Raw genomic sequence first — 21889 nt, 5'->3', positions numbered from 1 at the left:
ATTACAATTTTTATATTTTTTATTTAAACAATATATTATATTATATTATTTATTTTCAGTCAAGTCTCAAATTATTATAAAATATATATTGTTATAATTTATTATATTCTTCGATTTATTTTTCAACTATTAAAAATTATATTATAAAATATATTATTAAAAATTATCGAATGTTAAAAACAATCCATGCATCGCACGGATTATAAGCTAATACGAATATAAGCAGATTCGCATCCGAATTATCCGTTTGACAGTCGCAGTCGACAACAATTGGGCTAAGAGTTTGAGCAAATAAAGCAGGCATGTTACATGTTTTGATGCTCCCTAGTCCCCTCCACGTTTTTAATGTCATTTTCGAGTTAGTTAAAATTCCCTGTCAACATTCAACTATGCGAATTTATCCAAAGCAAATTTAGGATTCCCTTGTTATTCAGGAATCGATTTAAGGACCATGCAAAAACAATAACCCCTAAAAGATCCAGCACATTTTAAGACCTCGAAAGCAAAATAAATCACAAGTTCTGGTACGGTAATATCTTAGAAATGAAACTTGTGCACTTAAAAAAAGATACTTATAGCCTATAACTGCTGACAAGTTCAAGCATTGATTTGGTGAGATGAAGATTTTTCAGAACAAGCATCTTCATTTTTGTTATTGCTAGTGTTATCATCAACAGCACCATTTTGATTAGAGAGAACGGGGTATTTAATGGCGTTGAGCTTAATCTTTCGAAGAGCAGCTTTCCCAAGATCAATCCCACAGATATCGGATAACCTGACAAGATATAGCAGTACATCTGAAAGTTCTTCACCAAGATGTTCCTTCTCTTCTTCTTTCCAACCCGGTAGTCCTCTTGGAACCTCCCCTTTCCACTGAAATATCTCAGACAACTCTCCCACCTCTCCTACCTGCATATTTATATATGATTATAAGGCTCCGCTAAAAGTTTCTGTTGGAAAAAAAGTTTACATAAAATTAATTACGATTCAACAAATTTTTTTTAGTCCAAGTATAAGATTAACCACGGGCGCTAGCCTAATGGCTATAATTCCTCCTCTTAGGTTTTAAATCGGACGATACAGGTCCAATTGTCCTACCATCGGCCGAGTGATGCCGTTACCCGCTCTTATCTTTGGCAAGGTTCGAGCCCTCGACATCCCGTAAAGATAACGAGGGAGATATCGCTACAACAAGAGGTGTGTTGGTGGGTGTTTGCGATTTATTTACATAATAGAAACAATAGAAATTTACAGTGAGCCAGGTCTATTAGTTTTATGCAATGGAGAAGAGTTTGAGGCCGATTGTAGCTTCAAGAGAATTTTGTGGCCTTTGCAAGTAGCGTAGGCTATGTAGTTTTGTGTTCTGTAATTTGTAAAAGATCATCCTCTATTTTAAAGTAGCGTAGAAAAAAGGTAACACCGGGAGGCGGGGGCCTATTTCTGAAGATTACATGGTAGAGAAGTTGACAGAAAAGCAAAAACAAGAGGGTTTGCGAGAACAGCTGTGTGACAATGACTGAACATAGTCCTCTTTTTCCATACAGTAAAGTCTGTCTGACTAATGATTCAGAATTCTAAAATAAGAGAGAAGAGGCTTCATATCTTCAGATCAAACTGGAGAACAGATACTATATTATGCACTATAACTAGGGTCTTAAGCACTGTGATTAAGACTTTTTGAACAATATTTACTCCATATACAATTCACTCATCACTGCATTTGTTTTTCTACTCAACTTTCAAAATTAACCATATATTACATATAATCAAATCATCTCCATCGGTGCTACAGAGTTTTAATTTGGTAATCTGATATAATTGAATAGCCATCTAGATCAGATATCATCATCATCAAACAATTCAATACAACATGAATCTGATCAAAGAACGTACCGGATCTCGCAAGTACCATGGGTTGTGTAACATATTCGAGTTTGGGTAGAGACATGAGTGTACAAGTATTCAAATTCATGCAATTAAGAAATCTTGAAAAATAAATAGATGGATAAAGATTACCATAGCTAAAAGAAGGTTTCTTGGGCTGTGAAATGGTTCCCAGTCTCTCTCCTTAGCAAAGTCAGCCATTTTCTTCTTAAGGAGATCAAGTGACACACTTCCTTCACCTTCTGTAACTCCACTCATCTTGACTATTGCTTCTCTTGAATAATATATTCAAACAAGAGTTATGTTAAGGTGTGTGTGTTTAGAAACAGAGAAAATTGTAAAAACTAGTCTACTAAGATATTGAAGAGAATAAGATGAGACCACAATTTTTTTTTCCTTCTAATTTCTATTATAAAGATCAAGTACTCTGTTATACTTAATATTCGGGAAGAATGTATACCGGTAAAACTGGTCAGGGGTCATAGTCCACCGGCATTCTTTTTAGGGAAAATGACACGTGTCAGTCAATACCACGGATTCCCTATAATCTGGGAGACCTCGTTTCTGATTTGCGAGATTATTCTCATGTGATGCTTATTCGAATTCGTCATCATTCATCAATAGTAAGTGATTCGGTGAATATGATTCTTATTTCACACAAATTCTGAACGCGGCTCCAAATTGGTTATTAGTTGTAAGAAATTTATAGTATAGGCGGGTGTTATTCGTAGGGAGGGATGACAAAATAATCTGATCCGACGGATATCCAATCCGAAATTCGAAATTTTGGATTTATCGAACCAATTTTTTGGATTTGGATATAGATTTAATTTTTAAACCCGAAAATTTTGGATTTGGATTTGAATATTAGGTATATACTGATCCAAAATCCGATTCGAAATCCGAAACTCTATCCGAACCCGAAATCCGGAAAAAAACCCGAATTATTATTTATATATATAAGGGCTGAGTTCTATGGAGTCCACCTTTTTATCGGAGTCCTCGGAGTCCATCTACGTTCTGCAAATAAAATATATTGTAAAACGTGTTATTTTGCAAAACATGTTACACAAATAGCATAACTTCAACAAAATCATGCAAATCTCATATATTTACGGTACAATATGTATGTTCTGCAATATGTTCTGCAACATGAACATTTATGTTCTGCAAACTAAACATGTTTTGTAGAATATATATTTTTGCAATGTTCTGCTTGTAAAATGTATGCAATCTACAAGATTTTTGATAGAATAGTGATGTTTGTCGAAAAATAATATGTTTTGCAATATTTTAAGCTATATTTTACTTGCAGAACATATATGGACTCCGAGGACTCCAATTAAAGGTGGACTCCATATCACTTTACTCATATATATAATATTAAAATTGTATGTATAACATATTATAATATTATATATATATATATATTATTTTATATAAAATACTTATGCATATTATTATATAATTTTTAGAACATATATTTTTATAATTATGTTAAAAATTAACTAATTATAAAGTTCAATGAAATATCATTATTCAATCATTTAAACAGGTGATAAGGTTTATAAGGTCAACAAAACATCTTTTAGTGATAAATCTAAAAAATTGGGCATTAATTCAGTTGATTTTTTAAATATTAACTATACATATAATAACAAAATTAATAATGTGATGGACAGGTTGAAGATGACACGTTAAAAACTCTTTCTCAGCAAGTTGCGTGTTCAATCCCAAGCACTTGCAATATCAATAATTATACAATTTTTCAGATTTCGGGGTCCGGTTTGGGTTTCAGGTTCGGGTATGAATATCCAATTCAAAAAAATTTCGGGTTTCGGGTATACCCGAATCCGATCCGAAATCCGATGGATCGGGTTCGGATTTTTATTTTCGGATATTTTTCGGGTTCGGATCGGGTTCAGGTATTGTTAAATTTTCAATATGGATTCTACGATACCCGACCCGACCCGATCCGACCCGATTGCCATTTCTATTCTTTGGTGGTGGTCTTGACTAATTATCTTTGTAGTATTTTGGTATCAATAAGGGTGCCAAACCATTTTCTCTCACATGACGTTAACATTCCTCTTGCCTCTTGACATCTTATGTTGGAGTCATGTAACACGAATTGACTTAATATTCTTATTAGCATTTTATTGAGATTGTTGAGATGTTACTGTAATATGAATTGAGGTAACATGAAATTTCAAAAGTAAGCTTCAAAATGGGATGGGGTATATATGGACCCGCCCCTAAACCGCCCTATTAGGGCAAATCCGCCTCGATAAAACGAGAATGGGGATAATGAGTGAGGATCAAATATTCGCCCCACATATATATATGGGGCATATTTGGTATTTATGTGATTCCCGTGGGAAAAATCCGTCTTGCCCCACAATAATATATATATATATATATTATGTATTATCTTTTATTCTTAATTTTCTAATTATTTTGTAAATATTTTAAAGGATACAATCAATTTTCTAAACTAATATTATAAATTAGGAATTACTTTTTCTAGTGCAATTTTTTAATAAATATATGTGCACTAACGAAATTATAATTTTAATAAAAAAATTAACAGTAAATAATTTATTTTTAAAATAATATTTATTAGATGGGGCAGGATGAGACGGGGTAAGGACTACACATCGTCATGTGGGGCAGGGATGGAGATTGAAAATAAATTGCCACGGGGAACAGAGCGAGGATGGGGAAAATATTTTCTATACAAGGTGAGTATGGGATTTGAGATCACCGTCCCAAATCCGCCCCATTTTTAACCCGAGTCAAAAGTTGGCATATCAAAAATATGGTGCCAACTTTATTTATGATTCTAGTGATAAATAAAGTATTATATTTCATATTTAACATCTCCATTTGCGACCCAAATATGAATAAACTAATATATTTATAATATACATTTTTTTGTTAATTAGTGATATTGACATTCAGGCATGTCAACTATTGGAACATTTTGTAAAAAAAGTGTGCCAAATTTAATGTATAATAGAGAACATTATAAATAACATTTTTAACTATTTGACAAAGTTGACACTCATTAATGATCAAACATATCGACCTCATAAAACCAACGCTTTCGTACTGGAGTGTGAAGTTGGAGCAATATCGTTTATGTGCATGTTTGACCTCATATTATTATTGGATAAATTATAAATTTTATCATTATTTAAGAAAAATTTTGTAATATTTTTGGGCTCTATACCACTTTCCTTATTTATTTTCATCTTTGGTCCGGTATCTCAGTTTACAAGTAAAAATAATGAAATCACCCAAGTTCGGGACCATAAGCAATATAATTATCCTATGAAGACTCGTTTTCGTGACGACTCCAATGGGTTCCTTGACCAAGCCACCGCCTACGAATATGTGGAAAGAAAAGAACCGCCCGGATCCTGAAACCCATTTCAGAGACCAAGAAGAGCACTCCGGAGAGACTCGTGGATCCGCTCTTAACCGAATCATCAAAAATATGAAAAGGCCCACTAAAGACTCCCGGGAAGATATTCGGCGAGCAACTCTCCGGGATAGAATTTAAAGAGAATAGGAAGACAAGGCCAAGGCTACAATTGAGAAAAGAATTCCGGAAGAAAAGGCAAAACTAAAGAAAAAAGCTGAGAACATACATGTTCCTTCATCGGACTCTGAGCCCGAAAGAGAATTAAAGCAAGAACAAATGGTTCGGGCCTTACACGATTTAAAAAGAAAGGTAGAGGGTGACATGGTGGTCGACACAACAGCCACACCCTTTACTAGTGAGCGTGAATCCATACTACGGGAAGAAGGATTAAAACACTTTAACTTTGACTCCTTTAACGGGCTAGCTGACCCTGAAGAGCATCTCAATTATTTTGAGCAAATCTCAAGAATTTGTTTTTATAATGACATCACAAGGTGCCGTTTCTTTGTATCAACCCTCAAAGGCGGGGCTTAGAAGTGATTCAGCGGAATCGCATCACGGAGTATCGATTCCTAGAAGGACTTTCAAAAAAATTCTAAAGAAATTTCGAGCAAACTGAATGAACGAACTCCAGATGTGCCACTTCAAAAAAAAGCAAAGAATCACTCCCTGAATTCATCAAAAAGTTCCAGAATGTTGTTAATCAACTATCTAACTTGGAAGAAAGGTGGTTGTTAACATATTTCAGAAAAATTTGCACCTGGTATCCTGTGAGGGTCATGTGAAAGACTTAATCCATAGAGAACCCCAAAGCCTTGCGTCTGCCTATGCTCTAGCATCAAAATTTATAAAGGAAAATGACTTTCTCAAATCAATGACGATGAATCGAAGGATCAATGATGATGACGAATCCCCGAAGAGAAGATCATCTTATAAAAATGATAAGAGGTTCCGGACAGACAGACAGTCTAATTACATTCAATGTTCTTAGAGAACCCCACTACTGAGCAATTATACAAAATTCAAAAAAAGTGAAATAAAGCCAAGACCCGGGAGGGAACCAAAACTAGATCCTGAATTAACCCATCTTAACAGGTCCTGGGCTCACATAATGAAGGAGGTCAAAGGAAAACCCTTATGTTATCCTCTGAAAACTTTGCTCGCGCCTCCGGAGAACCGGGCAAGAGAAAAATATTACGAATACCATGAACATCAAGGTCACATGACTAAAAATTATTTCTCTTTCAAGATGTTAATTGAAGATCAGACCAAGCAGTAATCATGGCTCGATACGTGAAAAGTAAGCCCAATGAGAGAGATAAAATCCTAAATACCAGCAAGCACGTGGTCAACGTCATCGTAGGAGGGACGAGGTCGCCGCCCTGAAGCCCAGATATGGACGGGGACGTTATGATGATTTAGCCTTTTCAGGATGAACCAATCTACTTCTCTTACTCCGATTATGAGAAGGTTGATCCAGAACACAACAAGGTTTTTGGAACTCACTCTAGATGTGGAAGAAATGAAGTAAAAAAAAATTCTGGTAGACAACGGATCTTATGCAAATATAGTATTCGAACATACGCTCAATAAGATGAAGCTAGGCCACCTCTGGATGGATCCCTACGTCGAGGACCCGCTCTATGGCTTCAGAAACTCAATGATCCTCATTCGGGGTATACCCAATCTGCCTATTGTCTTTGGAATCGCCCAATTACAAGTTTCCCATGTTATGAAATTCTATGTGATAAGTGCCGCAACTTCTTACAACATGATCTTGGGAAGACCAACTATCACCAGACTCCGGGCTATCCCGTTAATAATTCATTTGAAGCTCAAATTCCCTACCCTGGAAGGTGTCGGAGAAATAAAAGGCAATAGAGATATGGCAGGAAGATGCTACAGGCAGGCCTTGGTCATGGAAGAGACATATCATGAGAACAGGAAAAAGTTGTATCCCTTCCCAAGGGTCAAAGCAGAAAGAAACATAGAGAGCACTTCAGTAAAAGGCCTAAGTTGGATGTGAATGTCATCAAGGATTCTGTTGTGCAAGACATGCATGTAAATAACAAGACTAAGTCATATTGACAACCCTAAGGATATGTTTTATGATAATCTATATTTGTATTTTGTAATTGTATTCCTCGAGTCTGTAAAAATATTTAGTAGATTATACTGGAGGATTTTTATGTGAACAACCTTTCAAGCAAAGGAATTAACTCTAGAAGAAGATTAATTCTGATCATGCCTTAGAGAGAAGTATAGCAGCTTGGATTTGAATAATACCATTCTAGGAAAAATGTTCTAAGTCAGATATCGATAAGTCACAGAGCAAGGAATATGGAGAAGTCTATCGAAAAGTCCAAATTGACTTGTAGAGAAGTCCCAAGAGATATCAACAAGTCAACATGCATGTAGAGATCTCAGATATCGACAAGTCAAAATTTTTTATATAAAAAACTGGAGATATCGACAAGTCATTTCTTCATGTAAAGATATGAAGATATCGACAAGTCAAAATCTTCATGTAGAGAACTCAAGATGTTGACAAGTCAAAAACCAATATAGAAAACTGGAGATGTTGACAAGTCATTCTACATGTAGAGAACTAGAGACCTCGACAAGTCAAATACACATGTAGAGAACTCAAGATATTGATAAGTCATTTTACTTATCGATATGTCACTTCTCTACATAATAAAAAAAGATCTCGATAAACTATCTCAAATTCAGAATACAGACAAGTTCAAGATTCAAGATTATCAGTCAACAAAAAATTCATTCACTGAATTGGAAATATCACAAAAGTAGCTTAAAAAATACAAGATCAAGGGCCAAGTCACTGGACAAAGAACGGTCACAGACCTACAAGATTCGGCACAGATTTGCTAACACTAAAAAAGAAAATAGACAAGATAGCTTTAGAAACTATGTTAACACATTTTACTGCAAGTTTTGTAAACCCATATTGTCGGTCTATGTTAGGTCACACACGCTGTAGAAGGGGGTTGAATAAAGTGTTTACTACAATCAAATCGAATATAAGAACTCAAGTAACAGAAAATAGATTTTATTCAACACAATAAACTCTGTTACAATATGGAACTGTCCTCTCTCAGTGATGAACAAATTATCACGAGAGCTGCTAGGGTTACAAAGAATAATAACTTCGATAATGATAACACTTATAGTGTAAACCCTATGTTTGTGTTTATATACTACACAGTTACAAGATAATGTTCTAATTGATATGGAATATAATTCTGCTTCCTAAAATATATCAACTAGTTATCATTTCTTCCAAGTATTCTATTCTTCATAGAATTCCTTCTTCATGCATATTTCTTTCTGTCTTAGTCTCGATCTTCTTTCCTTACAATCAGTCGCCTGCCTTATCTGAAAGTCATCTTAAGTCCTGATATTATCTCCTGATAAATATCTTCTGATAATTTAAGTTCTGATAACTTAAGTTCTGTCTTCAGTATAAGTGTTGATTTCCAGTTAAGTACCGATTTGTCCTGCTAGGTAAGATCTGAAAACTAAACACAAATCATATTACACATGACATTATCAAATATATCTAACAATCTCCCCCAACTTGTAAATTAGCATAATATACAAGTTCAACAGATATTTGATGATGTCAAAAACATTAAGTATAAATGCATGAGAATTTGACTAGATAACTACAACTTACAGTCCTTTCAGCTTTACCATCTTAAGGTCTGATAACAGCTTCAGTCTGTATACACTTCAGAATTTAAGCAGTTGTAGATCTTTAACTTGGCTTCAATTTCTGATCTCTTTGATATCAGGAGTTCTTTTGAGATAGTTCTTCAACAAACATCTCTCAGCATATTCAAGTTCATTGACCATCCTCCTTTTAGCATTTATCAATTCAGCTGTATCTTCACCAATTTAAAAAATAGCTGCTCTGAGATCATTTATCTTAGCTTTTCTTATCTCCTGATCTAGTCTGATTAGATATGCCTTGTCAGACTCTAGATTGAATTTCACAACCTTATAACCCAGAAAAGTAGTTATGATCTTAGCAGAGTTAGGCTTCATTTCGAGAATATCACCTCTGTGATCTCTGTACTTGGGACAGTATGTGCTGTCAGACTTTACAGAATAAAGCTTCTTCTATCTTTGAATTTAGGATTTTAAATAACCTGCAGCACTATCTGTTAATCTGTCTTTCACTTGAAGTAGAAATAGAACATGTTCCAGTTCCTCAAAGTACTTCAGTGGTATAGCATTCTGCCTAATCTGGTATACCTTTCCATTTGTCATAAAATATAACAAGATATGTTCTTTTAAAAAGGTATGATAAACCATTTGTACAGATTCAAGTCGATTCAATCTTTCAGGAGTTGCTCCAACACCTGGTTCACTTAAGGAAGTTGGATCATTGGTAGTGTTATGTACTCTTCTTTCATCATAACTACCCAATCCAAATTTATCTCTTACTTCCTTTCCTGTAACAACTCTTGCTTCAAAACCACTTATTGCAGTCTTCAAAGGTTGAGTCTGTTTAGCTTTGGTGAAACCTGGTAGGAGTATCTTTGAAGGTTTAACATGAGCAATGTCAGAGGTTTCCTTTTCCTTATCTTCTGATATCAAGCCAACTTGAGCTATGTTAAAGGTTGCTTGCTTCACTGTCATATCAGAACTTACTACATCTTGACTCTGAACAATATGAGCCATGTCAGAGGTTGTTTGAAAAATCTTCTTTTACATCAGAGTAAGATTAGCATCTTCTTCATCATCAATTATTTCTCCATCCATGACTGGCATATAAACCTTTACAGGTTCATCAACTTTTTCTTTGCCCTTGGACCTTGGATCAATTTCCACTTGTGATTTGGCTTTGGTTGCCTCAGAATTTGTTCTTTCCTTTATCACAATACCCTTAGGCTTTGGAAATTTCTTTTCAACAACAGAAGCTTTAGATTTTGTCTTGACACCTTCTACTTTGAGTCTAGCTTCTTCTTCCTTTTCTCAAAGTCCATTCCTGGATTTTCTTTAAGAAATAACTGCTTTGAAATTTCTTCATCAAGTTCTAGATGTTCACCAGAACTTATCCTTTTACCAGTATCAGAACTTATTCTTCTCCCAGTATCAGAACTTGTTCCTTGACTTGTAATTCTAGCTTTACTTGATGAAAATCCTTTGCCTTGACCTTGACCTCTACCCTTGTTAGAGTTTCCCTGATCATCATTTCCATCATCCTTTCCCTTCAGTGTCTGAATAGATTTGCATTTGGACTTAATCACTTTCTCCCCCTTTTTAGCATCAGCAGGTAAAAGAAGAGAGACAAGCAATTCCACTGATGATTGGATTGAGTTGATTTTGGTGAGAAGCTTGATTCTTCAGAATTTCATCAATTTGAGTTTGTTGCTTCTCCTGAGTTTTCTCAATGTAGGCAATTCTGTCAAAGGCTAGCTTGAAAAATCTGTTCTTTTCAAGTTTCACATTCATATCTTGCTGGATCAAAGTTTCTTGAATTTTATTCACCTTGGCATGAGTTGTTGAGTGTTGACCCTGAAGGTGCCTAGTACTCAATGCAGTAACTCTCAGCTGCGCCTTGAAATCATCATTTAACAACATTTCATCAGCTTTTGCCAGATGCTCAGCAAGAATCTTTTCAGAATGAACAAAACTAACTGTGTTCCATTCCTTAGTCCACTCTTTTCCTCTAGGATTTTCACTCCAAGGTACTGGTGCTTCCCCTGTAACAAACTTCTTGACTAAATCAGCTTTATTAACTGTTTGTTGAGGTGCATGTCCTGATGGACCAGCTACATCAGCATCTAAATTAGCAACAACTTCACTAGTAGTTTCTTCATTGGCATCATCAGAACTTGTGGATCCTGCAGTATCAGCATCCTCTGATAAAATTGCAGTGTGTGAGGCTATAAAGGCTTCAATATCATCCTCTAAATTTTGATCTGCAGCCAGGTTTTGAATTGGTGGAGCTTCCAAGTACAAAACCTCAGGCACAATCAATGTAATAACCCCAATTTTTGGAAATTTTTGAAACCCTTATGAATAGTGATTTTGCTGAATGAGAAAACTTTTCATGCCACACTATGTAGGGGTTCTGTTATGGATATTCTGAGATTTTATTAGTACTCTATATGGTATATAAGTGTATGTAAAGATCGTCAGAATCCAATTCCGAACACTTTGATTTTTCCCGAAAATCTACCAGATACAGAAAGAATTGAGTATAAGGTAACAGAATAAAAAGGATTTAAATTCAAGGATTATAAGAGAGGATCATGAAAGGAATATAATGTATTGAGAAAGGTTAAAGAAACCTAAGTAATAAGATCCCGGGTATGATCCCTCAAACGATAAACGAAAACGAAAGTTAAGCGAACCGTATAACAGATCAGCGGTCATTAGGCAAGCAATTAGGAGTTAATCAAGGAGGTTAGGGATGATGATGTCATCAAACCAACAAGGTGTGGACAAGTGGAAGCATTATGACATGTGCAAGATGACATAAGCATGACAAGGGGTTTTGTTTTGTTGGTTAATTTTGGGCCATGTAAAACTTACCATGGTAAAAAGCTAAAACATTTTCCAAGGCCAAAAAGGAGAAGCAACCAAGAAATATCATAAAACACAAAAATTAGAAGTTGACTTTCCCATTTCAAGAAGAAAGCTCTCGGCTAAAACAAACCCAGCAACTTCAAACTGCCATATCTCCTTCAATACTCACTCAAATATTGTGTTCTATATCTCTTTGGAAAGGTATTGAGATTTCCTACAACTCTTGTTCACAAGTATCTTCCAAATAAGCATGGTAAGACCCTCATTTTTACAGTTCGTTAAATAGGACTTTTAGAAACTTCAAAGCCTAACTTTATGTTCTTGATTTCTTTGGAAAGATCAAGCTTGTAGGAGGCTCCCTAAGGCTTCCTAGCAACTTAAAACCTCCCAAGGAAGGTATAAATCTTCACACCCTTTAGTAATAAGTTTGAATGTTGAAGTTTGGAGATGGTTTGGATGGATGAGTAGTAATTTGAATGATAAGCATGATTCGAGCTTAATTGTTAAGTAGTTTAGTTGAATTTGGAAATGTTATAATATATGATTGGATTGAGATCCTTGAGCTTATTATGACTGAAATCAGTAGCATTGATGTGTATCTTGAGTTGTTGTTGATTGGTAGTTGGATTGATATGATTTGGAATGGTAAAAATTTGGGAAATCGCGTAAACATAGCCGTCGTAATGTCCGATTTACTTTAGACTGCTTTTGTTCATAATATTAGGACCCGAGAACTCCCTGCTAGGTTTTGACCATTGCCATATTTAGATATTTCATGTTACGAGCTTCGTTTTGATATGTAGTTCGTTTGATTCCGATGTACGGTTTAGGAGAAACGACCGTTTTAAGTAACGGCGTTTCGCGACCGAAGCATTACCCCTCACCTTACTTTGAAACCTTGGTTAAGGACCTTAAAGGGTTAATTAGTGAATGAAACAATTATGTTAAGTGTGTTAGGTAGTTGGTAAGACACTGGCGAAGGAATCGCCTTAAAACTCATAATGGTTAAATTATTAAAAATGGTGGAGCCAAGGGTACTCGAGTGACTTAAGAGAATCAGTAAGCGCAAAGCAATCGTTAAAGTCTAAGTTGGTTAAAGTATAGATTTACAAGTGACTTTGGTTTAATTCCAACTTACTTGTTGTTTATAGGTTACCAGACTCGTCCCGAGCCATTTGTAACCCCCAGTCGCTCAGGCAAGTTTTCTATGCGTTATACTGTTGTTGTGATGTATACACTTGTATATGCATTATCTTGTAATAGATGCATGACGGTTATATTAGCAAATTCTTGCGATATATTGTAGCATGTGATATGGTACATATGCATGCCTGTTTCGTATTCTTGCCATATATATCTGTTGGTTCAGTTGATAATACCTATGCTAGAGAATAGCGGTAAATTGCATATACCCTTAGTATAGGGACCCAAAGGTGAAAACATTTTCTAAAACCGGGAGTCGAGGATCCCAAAAAGATTATATATATATATGTATATATATATGGTTATAGTTTTCAAAACTATTAATCGAATAAGGTTTATTCGATAACTTTATTTTATTATTGAATATTATTTCGAATATTCATCCGAGGACTTATGACTCATTTATTTTATTATTAAATATTATTTCGAATATTCATCCGAGGACTTATGACTCCTTTATTTTATTATTGAATATTATTTCGAATATTCATCTGAGGACTTATGACTCTTTTATTTTATTATTGAATATTATTTCGAATATTCATTCGAGGACTTATGACTCCTTTATTTTATTATTGAATATTATTTCGAATATTCATTCGAGGGCTTATGACTCAGCTTAATTTATTTATTGAATATTATTTGAATATTCATTTGAGGATCTATGACTCCGATTATTTGCTGAGATATATTCTTTATTTTATTAAAGAATAATGTTTCGATAATCAAACTTATTTTCGATTATTCAAATAAAGATAGTACTTTTGTATAAGTATATCTTTGATTATTTAATTTTTATTCAAGTACGAGTTTTAAAACTTCTACTTCAATTATTTTTATAAAGATTATTCTTTATGGGAATATTATTTAAATAATAATATTCAGATATTTTCTAATATATTGGGACTGATTTATTTTACTAAATCAACATCACTCCGAACATTCTTAAAAATGTTTCGCGAGCCTTCAAAATGATTTTTAAAAGTTAGAGCGGATCCCAAAACTCATTTTTATATTTAAGATCCTCCTTTCGAAGGGGATTTAAATACTCGCTCAAAACCTGAGGGATCCGGCTCTGTGGTGTGTTTTATATTCGCAACAAGGTTGCTGTTTTGATAAATGAATTGATTACTTACCCAACACTCGGGAAGTAAAATTCTTGGAACAAGTTAATCCATTAACAGGCATCGCCTGGGAAATATCGGTGAGTTTTCCTTTCCAACTAGATACGATTTCTTGGTGGAGCCGTATCAACAAGTTTCTACTTGGGGAAAGGGGGAACGAGCTTTACGTTTCAGAGTCATGGATTTCATCTGAACTAGGAGTGGCGTAAGTGGTCGAGTGGCGCCGGCCCAGCCTTATTATATTGGCCCAAATGGCCTAGAAGTTCCGCTAAGGCGGTCCATTCCTTAGGAGTTCAGTGTTCGGTTGACAAGTAAATCCGACAGGTTCTCCTCTACATGTAGAAAATGGTGGGGTTGCACTACTACGACTGATCATCGTAAGTGGTCTTCCTGGCGCGGCAAACTCCCGTAATGAGTTCATCATCCAATTGGATATTTCTGCAACACTACCCAGAGCACTTCGATAGAAAGGCTACGGTTGGGCGATTGTTGAGTGTTGGCAGGGTCAAGTTTTCAAAATGATGTTTGCATCAAATGAAATATCTCATAACTTCATTTTATTTTGATGATATTTTAAAGGTTGAATCTATTCACGTATTATCTTGTAGTCTCATCTATGTGATGAACTTTTGAACTAATTATAACTTGAACGGTGGTAGTTCAAGTAGTATTTGGAAAAGATATAAGTATATTGGAGTATCTTGTAACTTCATCTTTTAAACTTATATCTAGTAAATGATTATCTTATGCATGTCAAAGATTTTCAGAAAAACGTTGAGACAAGGTTAGATATATGAGATCACCTTGCAACGGTATTTTTATACAGTTATACACTGGAACTCTGTGTGTATTATGCATGGAAGAGGACTTCCAATATTTTGAAAAATATATATGTATATATATATATATATACTGAATATTTTGCGACTTCATCGCATTAAGATATCAACTTGGTTCATTTCTTTTGACCAAGACTTTCATGAGTACTATGAGAAGGCTCATATATTGTTAATCATTATACATATTATTTTGGTGGGCTTGCTGCTCACCCTTGCTTTCTTCTTTCATCACACAACATCAGATAGACAAGATAACCAGGACAAAGCTTCCAATTCGCAAGCGATTAAGAAACGTTCCGCAGTTTCCTATAGGCGTTGATGTCGGTGTAGCTGAGGTAGGAACTACCAATAGGCTAGGCTTTCAACTTTTGATGTACCAGACTTATGTATCTTTATCAATTGTAATAATGGCAAAGAAAATGTAAATTTATTCAGAAAACCTTTTAAGGTGTATTGACAGATAATTGTGGAATAAAGTGACTTGTGATTATTTTTGGGAATTCATCTCTGAGACTATAACTTGTGGTGTGTGTGTGTGTATATTGTGGGGTCACAGTACAGAGTAGTTGATTATTTAATAAGATTGGGTGTTATTAAGGGAAATGGAACTCGTGACAACCCGGATCCCCGACCCCGGATTTGGGGGTGTTATAGGAATGGTATCAGAGCTAAGCGTTATAAACCTCAGAGATGATGTGACGTTAAGATAATAAGTTCACTAAGATAATAAGAACTCTTGCCAAGTTCATAGTCGGACTACCTAATATAGTACTGACAGTTAAAACCCTTAGGGGAACCCTTATAAATATCGTGATATAAGCGTAGTTTGTTATCGTATATGGTAGCGGGACTCCGAACCCTGAGGTTGAGGAGCAACAACGCGATGATGTTTTATTAGTTATTGGAGATCAGATTTTGGATCCAATGGAACACCCTAATGAGGGGCCGGATGATGTTCATATTGAGAATGTAGCGGTTGAGGATGTTGTCCTAGAAGGGATTGTTGCTGAGAAGAATCCCGTGGAGGGTCCTGACAAGAATGAATAAAGGACCACTGAGGAATTGATGACCATGGTTCGGGGAATTACCAGAGGTAGGATTGGCTGGTCACTACCGGAGATTCGTTCAAGTTTGTAAAGATAGTAGCCCCTTTAACGCGGCTTACTCGTAAGACTAAGAAGTTTGAATGGACAGAGAAATGCGAGAACAGCTTTCAAGAACTGAAGCAAAGATTGGTGATGGCCCCTATGTTGGCGTTGCCGGATGGAAAAAGTAGATTTTGTGATTTGTATTGACGCTTCGCATAAGGAATTTGGGTGCTTCTTATACAGCACAGCAAGATAATCGCGTCCGTGTCAAGACAATTAGGGGAATATAAAATTCGATATCCCCGCCCATGAGCTTAGGCTTGTGGCAATAGTTTTACCCTAAAGATTGGAGGCACTACTTGTATGGAGAGAAGTGCGGGATTTACGCAAACCATAGGAGCTCTAGTACATTTTTACGTAGAAAGAGCTCAACATACGCCAGAGGAGGCGGTTAGAGCTAATCAAGAATTATGATTGGGAGATTCTTTATCATTCGGGGAAATCCAATATGGTGGCTGATGCCCTTAGTAAAAAGGAGAGACTCAAGATGATAATGTCTTTTAGAGAGTTTATAAGAGATTTTGAGAAAATGGAAATAGAAGTGAAGGTAACCGGAGCCGGTACCGAAAAGCTGTTTGAGATTGCAATACAGTTCAAATTATTGGAAAAGAACAGATTGTGCCAGAAAAAGTGATGAACGAAGGCAGAGAGCCAACAATTAGATAAAAGATTAATATCGAGAAAGATGATAAGGGAATAATGAGGTATTCTTACAGAATTTGGGTTCCAAATGTTCAAGAGCTTAAAGATGAGATCTTAGATGAAAGCTAGTTTGAGGAATAAGATTTAGAGCAAACCCTGAACGTGATAGTCAGGGAGGTCGCCATCAAGATAGAAAGAACCCATAACATAATGAAGTGGAAAATGAGGATTTAAAACATGAAGGATGACCCCGATTATGGGGAGGAGGAGGAAACGTTCAGACTAAGGAAATAGAAGTCGAGTAAGGAAAGGAGAACCGAGACGGTACTCCTATATGATAATTTATGGACCTTTCTAGACAGAACTTAGACTATTATCCCCAACCACCACCCTAAGGAAGCAATGCGGTGAGAAATTCTTTCAAGACCTTTAAGTTGCTAAGTTCTCAGAGTTCCAAGGAACAAGCTGACCCAGTCGAGGCAAGAGCCTGGCTAAAGGAAATATAGGAATCATTTGAGATTCTAAATGATTGATGAACCACAAAAGACTGTTTTTGTCACTTACCCTCCTAAGAGAGAGACCACCCGCTGGTGAAAGGCCAAGGAAGGCACAGAGCAAGAGATTATAATAAACTGATTTAAGTTCAGTCAATTGTTTTTAGGAAAGTACTTCCCAAGGTTATGGAGATAGTGTAAAAGCTTTAGAGACAGAACAAAGGCAGACGAGTATGATGAATTATGAACCTAAGTTGTAAAAGTTATCAAGATTCGTTCGGAGGACACGAATCCAGAATGACGGGATGTATGAAATCAATGCTTATGTTGTGTTGGTTCATGAAATAATGATAAGAGAAAGGAAAATAAAAAGAAACTGAAGTGGAAAGGAATATAAAGGCAATAGAGTTTGAGGAATGATAAGGGAGTTGGGTATGAGGAAACCCTAAAGACTCGTAGTAATAGAAATAGAAAAGTATGTAATCGTCAGGATGAGGGTGATTCACCATGAGTTAAATTGATGGTTGAAGGTATAAGAGATATATATATTTTATCCCCTGTAAGTTGGGAGGATTCGAGGAAACCTTGAGATAGTTCGAAGGATAAATAATGAGACGCAGATAGACTGAGGAGACAAGGAAGTAAGAAATTAGGAAAATTGGATGAAGGAAGTGACCTTCAAGAATGTGAAGTGTAAGACCAGGGGCATGATACCCAGAAAGGGAGACGCCAGGTATGAAAGATATCCCAACATTGAGATGACTGTTGAGATAAACAACAAAAGTAAATAAGGATTTATTAAGAAGAAGTTCACGTTGAACACGACCAATATCTTCCAGAACATCCATGTGATCATTACCAAATCAGGAAAGAAAAGCGGATAACCGTTGTTATCTTTTGGAGGCCATATTGATTGACCTCATTTTGAATACAGATGTTATTGTGAAATTAGGCATATACTATCGAGGTGGAAATGATTGAATAAGACACCCTTATCAGGAATATATGACTTGATTTATCCATGGAAGAATGCATGTACCTTTTTAAAGGTGGAATTAAGGATAGAACATCGGTAACTTAAAACGAATCATAGGGGAATGCCTAAAGGTTGGCATTTTACCCTTAATAGGGATAGTATGAGTTTTGACAGTATGAATTGGAAAGGATTAAGGTAATAACAACCTTTAAGAATCAATGGAGAAATTTTTTCAGAAGTATATAGACAATGATTCTGGTATTAATAAATGGTATCTTGATATGCCCTGTATCTAGGGAATACAGGAGGAACGATTCAAGGATAACCTTAGAGGTTTTACAAGGAAAAAGGTAATATTCAAAATTCTCAAGAATAGAAATGTTGATAAAGGAAATATGACGTAATTATAATGATGCCAAGTGAGGCACGTGTTAAACCACGAGAAGGTATGGATCGAACCAGTAATGGTCGAAATTGTTCAGGGCAATTAGGACTTAAGATAAAAGATGTTCTAAGTATGATTAAAAGTCAGTCGTGACAGTGATTAACCTCTAAAGACTGAGGCAATAACTTATGGAAAAATGGTGATAATTTTTTTTATTTTTACTCATCAGACTTTAAAGAAAACATCTTCACATAAGCTGTGATTGAAATAAGATAGAAATTTTTTTGGAGGTGGTTAAAATGACATTGACTGTAAGGAAATTTTACTATCAGGAAAGGCCAAAGAGGTGGCCGACACTTTAAAGGTAAAAAGATAATTATCGGCGCTCGTGCCAGGAGAATACAATGATAATGGTTAAAGCCGTGAAGATTGTATTATGATTTGAAAGATTGACATTCCTTCTGATGACTGTGCAATACCCAACTGTAATAGTAGTTGGTAAAGGTTTAATTCGTATAATCGCCATGAGCGGGCTATCTATCTTAGAAGGTCCTATCTTGAGAGTAATCCAGGACCATACCATATTTCAAAAAAAAAGAAGAAGGACTAAACGAACCTTTGAGTTAAGTCTTCAATTGAAGGCATACGATTAAGAATGGTATTAACCTGCTATCGTTGCTTTGATTGAAACTCTTCTGCAATTTTATCTGCTTCATGTCATGAAAGTACGTCAGGATCTGGAGTGTTCTTCATGAATTATGAATGGGGGTTATGTTAACTCCTTAGAAGTATTCTATACGACATGTATGGACTCCGTATGGTTAGATATTAAGATTTCATGGAAAGTGAATGACGACAGTAGGTCAGTGGTGGACCATAGTAATGCAGCAATGATTCTGCGAGTAATGAGCTGGTTACAACCATGAGAGTTGTATTGGAATGGATGTTGAGATTAAGTACCACTAATCGGGTCGTGGTGATGTATAAGTTATCATTGAATAGACTAATTAAGTAGATTATTTACCTATTGAATATTTATTCCTCCTTATCAATAGAGGGTCGTATGACTATATGAGGAAGGTTGCGGTGCAAGCATAGAATTCTAGTAACGATGATGTCTAGAATGAGATCCCAGGTTCGATTTTCAATATCGAGGGAGTTTCAAAGGTGATTGTGTATAAGCTCGAGGAAGAGCATGGGTCCATAGAAGGATGGACGGAATAGCGAAAATATTTAGGCATGTGAAATACGATGCTATAATACTTGATGTTGATATAAATACATATATGTTTTGTTCTCCTATGACAGACCTCTATAGTTCAGAGGTAGATTCCAAGCCAGATATTTTGTGGCAGTATATTTTTTTATATATATATAATTCTCTTCAATTCGTTCTTTTTTCTCCTTTTCATTTCATGTAAGCTGAGAAGAACAACCCTTCCAGAAGGGGAGGTATTGCCGAATGACTATCTATCTGTGTGATAGAAGCCGAGTAGGATACCAGCTATTGTTTAATTGCTTGTCAAGTACTAAAGGCTGGCCATCTTCTGTACTAACTATGCGATATAACAAGTGTTCATGATCATAGTGATCTCTCAATAAATTCTTTTACTTCTATATGAAGGACCAAGCTTTCGAAGATGGAAGCAGCTAAAGGAAGTAGTATCAGTACGGTGGTATTCCGATTCTAACGCGTTCGTGATACTAAGGTTGACGTGGTTATTAAAAGGTTATAGAATGCTAACGAGCAAAAGTATAACCAGTATAATAGTAGGAACGGAAGGTAGTAGCGATTATGAATTGGAAAAGAATGGGTATTAAGAAGCAAAAGCTCTAATGCTAAAAGCTATAATGAGAGTCTGTGCCATAGACTTGAAAGAAATTGGAATGATCACTTAACGCGGATTGAGTTATCTTACGATAATAGATCGCATGTCAGGTATCGAGATGTCGTCTTATGAGATTTTTGAGGGAAGACAATGTCGATCCCCCTTATGTTAGGATGAAGTTGTAGAGCGCAAGATACTCGGACCCGCAGTAGTCCAAAGGACCATGGATATAATAGATCTAATCAGAGGACGGCTGGTAGTAACCCAAGATGGACATAAGAGGTATGCTGATTTGACTCAAAAGGACAAAGAGTATGAAATAGGGGACCTAGTAATGTTATAGGTATCCCTTGGAAAGGATTGATGAGGTTCGGAAAGAAAGGAAAGCTAAGTCTACAATTTGTTGGACCCTTGGATATATTAAGATGTTTTGGGAAGTTAGCATATGAGCTAGCCCTACCCCCGAACATGTAGCAAGTTCATAACGTGTTCCACGTATCAAAGTTAAGAAAGTGTAATTCGGATGCCAGATAAATAAGGGCATATGAGCGCATAGACATGCAACCCGACGTAACCTATATGGAGCAACCAGGAAGGGTTATAGATTGAAAAAGGAACAATTGCTTAGGAAAAGGGTTATCAAACTAGTCAGAGTTTGATGGTAGAACCACAATTTGGGAAAATTTACTCGAGAGTTAGAAAGTGCAATGCTAAGAGAGTATCCCTATTCATTTTCTATTTGATTCCGGGACGGAATCCTTTTAAGGAGGGGAGACTATAATAACCCCAATTTTTGGAAATTTTTGAAACCCTTATGAATAGTGTTTTTGCTGAATGAGAAAACTTTTCATGCCACACTATGTAGGGATTCTGTTATGGATATTCTGAGATTTTATTAGTACTCTATATGGTATATAAGTGTATGTAAAGATCGTCAGAATCCAATTCCGAACACTTTGATTTTTCCCGAAAATCTACCAGATGCAGAAAGAATTGAGTATAAGGTAATAGAATAAAAAGGATTTAAATTCAAGGATTATAAGAGAGGATCATGAAAGGAATATAATGTATTGAGAAAGGTTAAAGAAACCTAAGTAATAAGATCCCGGGTATGATCCCTCAAACGATAAACGAAAATGAAAGTTAAGCGAACCGTATAACAGATCAGCGGTCATTAGGCAAGCAATTAGGAGTTAATCAAGGAGGTTAGGGATGATGATGTCATCAAACCAACAAGGTGTGGACAAGTGGAAGCATTATGACATGTACAAGATGACATAAGCATGACAAGGGGTTTTGTTTTGTTGGTTGACTTTGGGCCATGTAAAATTTACCATGGTAAAAAGCTAAAACATTTTCCAAGGCCAAAAAGGAGAA

General features: G+C 35.8%; 1 protein-coding gene across 1 annotated transcript; it reads right to left on the bottom strand.

The window, feature by feature from the left end:
* Positions 1–447: 447 nt before the first annotated feature.
* Positions 448–2296, bottom strand: LOC141707535 (uncharacterized). Its single transcript, XM_074510740.1, has 2 exons — positions 2017–2296; positions 448–909 (listed from the first exon to the last, which is right to left on the bottom strand). The coding sequence occupies exons 1-2, from the start codon at positions 2140–2142 to the stop codon at positions 598–600; spliced, it is 438 nt and encodes a 145-aa protein (XP_074366841.1). The 5' UTR covers positions 2143–2296; the 3' UTR covers positions 448–597.
* Between the last annotated feature and the right edge of the window lie 19593 nt (positions 2297–21889).

The sequence above is a fragment of the Apium graveolens genome, chromosome 2 (genome assembly GCF_009905375.1).
Source record: "Apium graveolens cultivar Ventura chromosome 2, ASM990537v1, whole genome shotgun sequence".
In the NCBI taxonomy this organism is placed as follows: domain Eukaryota; kingdom Viridiplantae; phylum Streptophyta; class Magnoliopsida; order Apiales; family Apiaceae; genus Apium; species Apium graveolens.
This window is presented reverse-complemented; position numbering and strand designations above follow the sequence as displayed.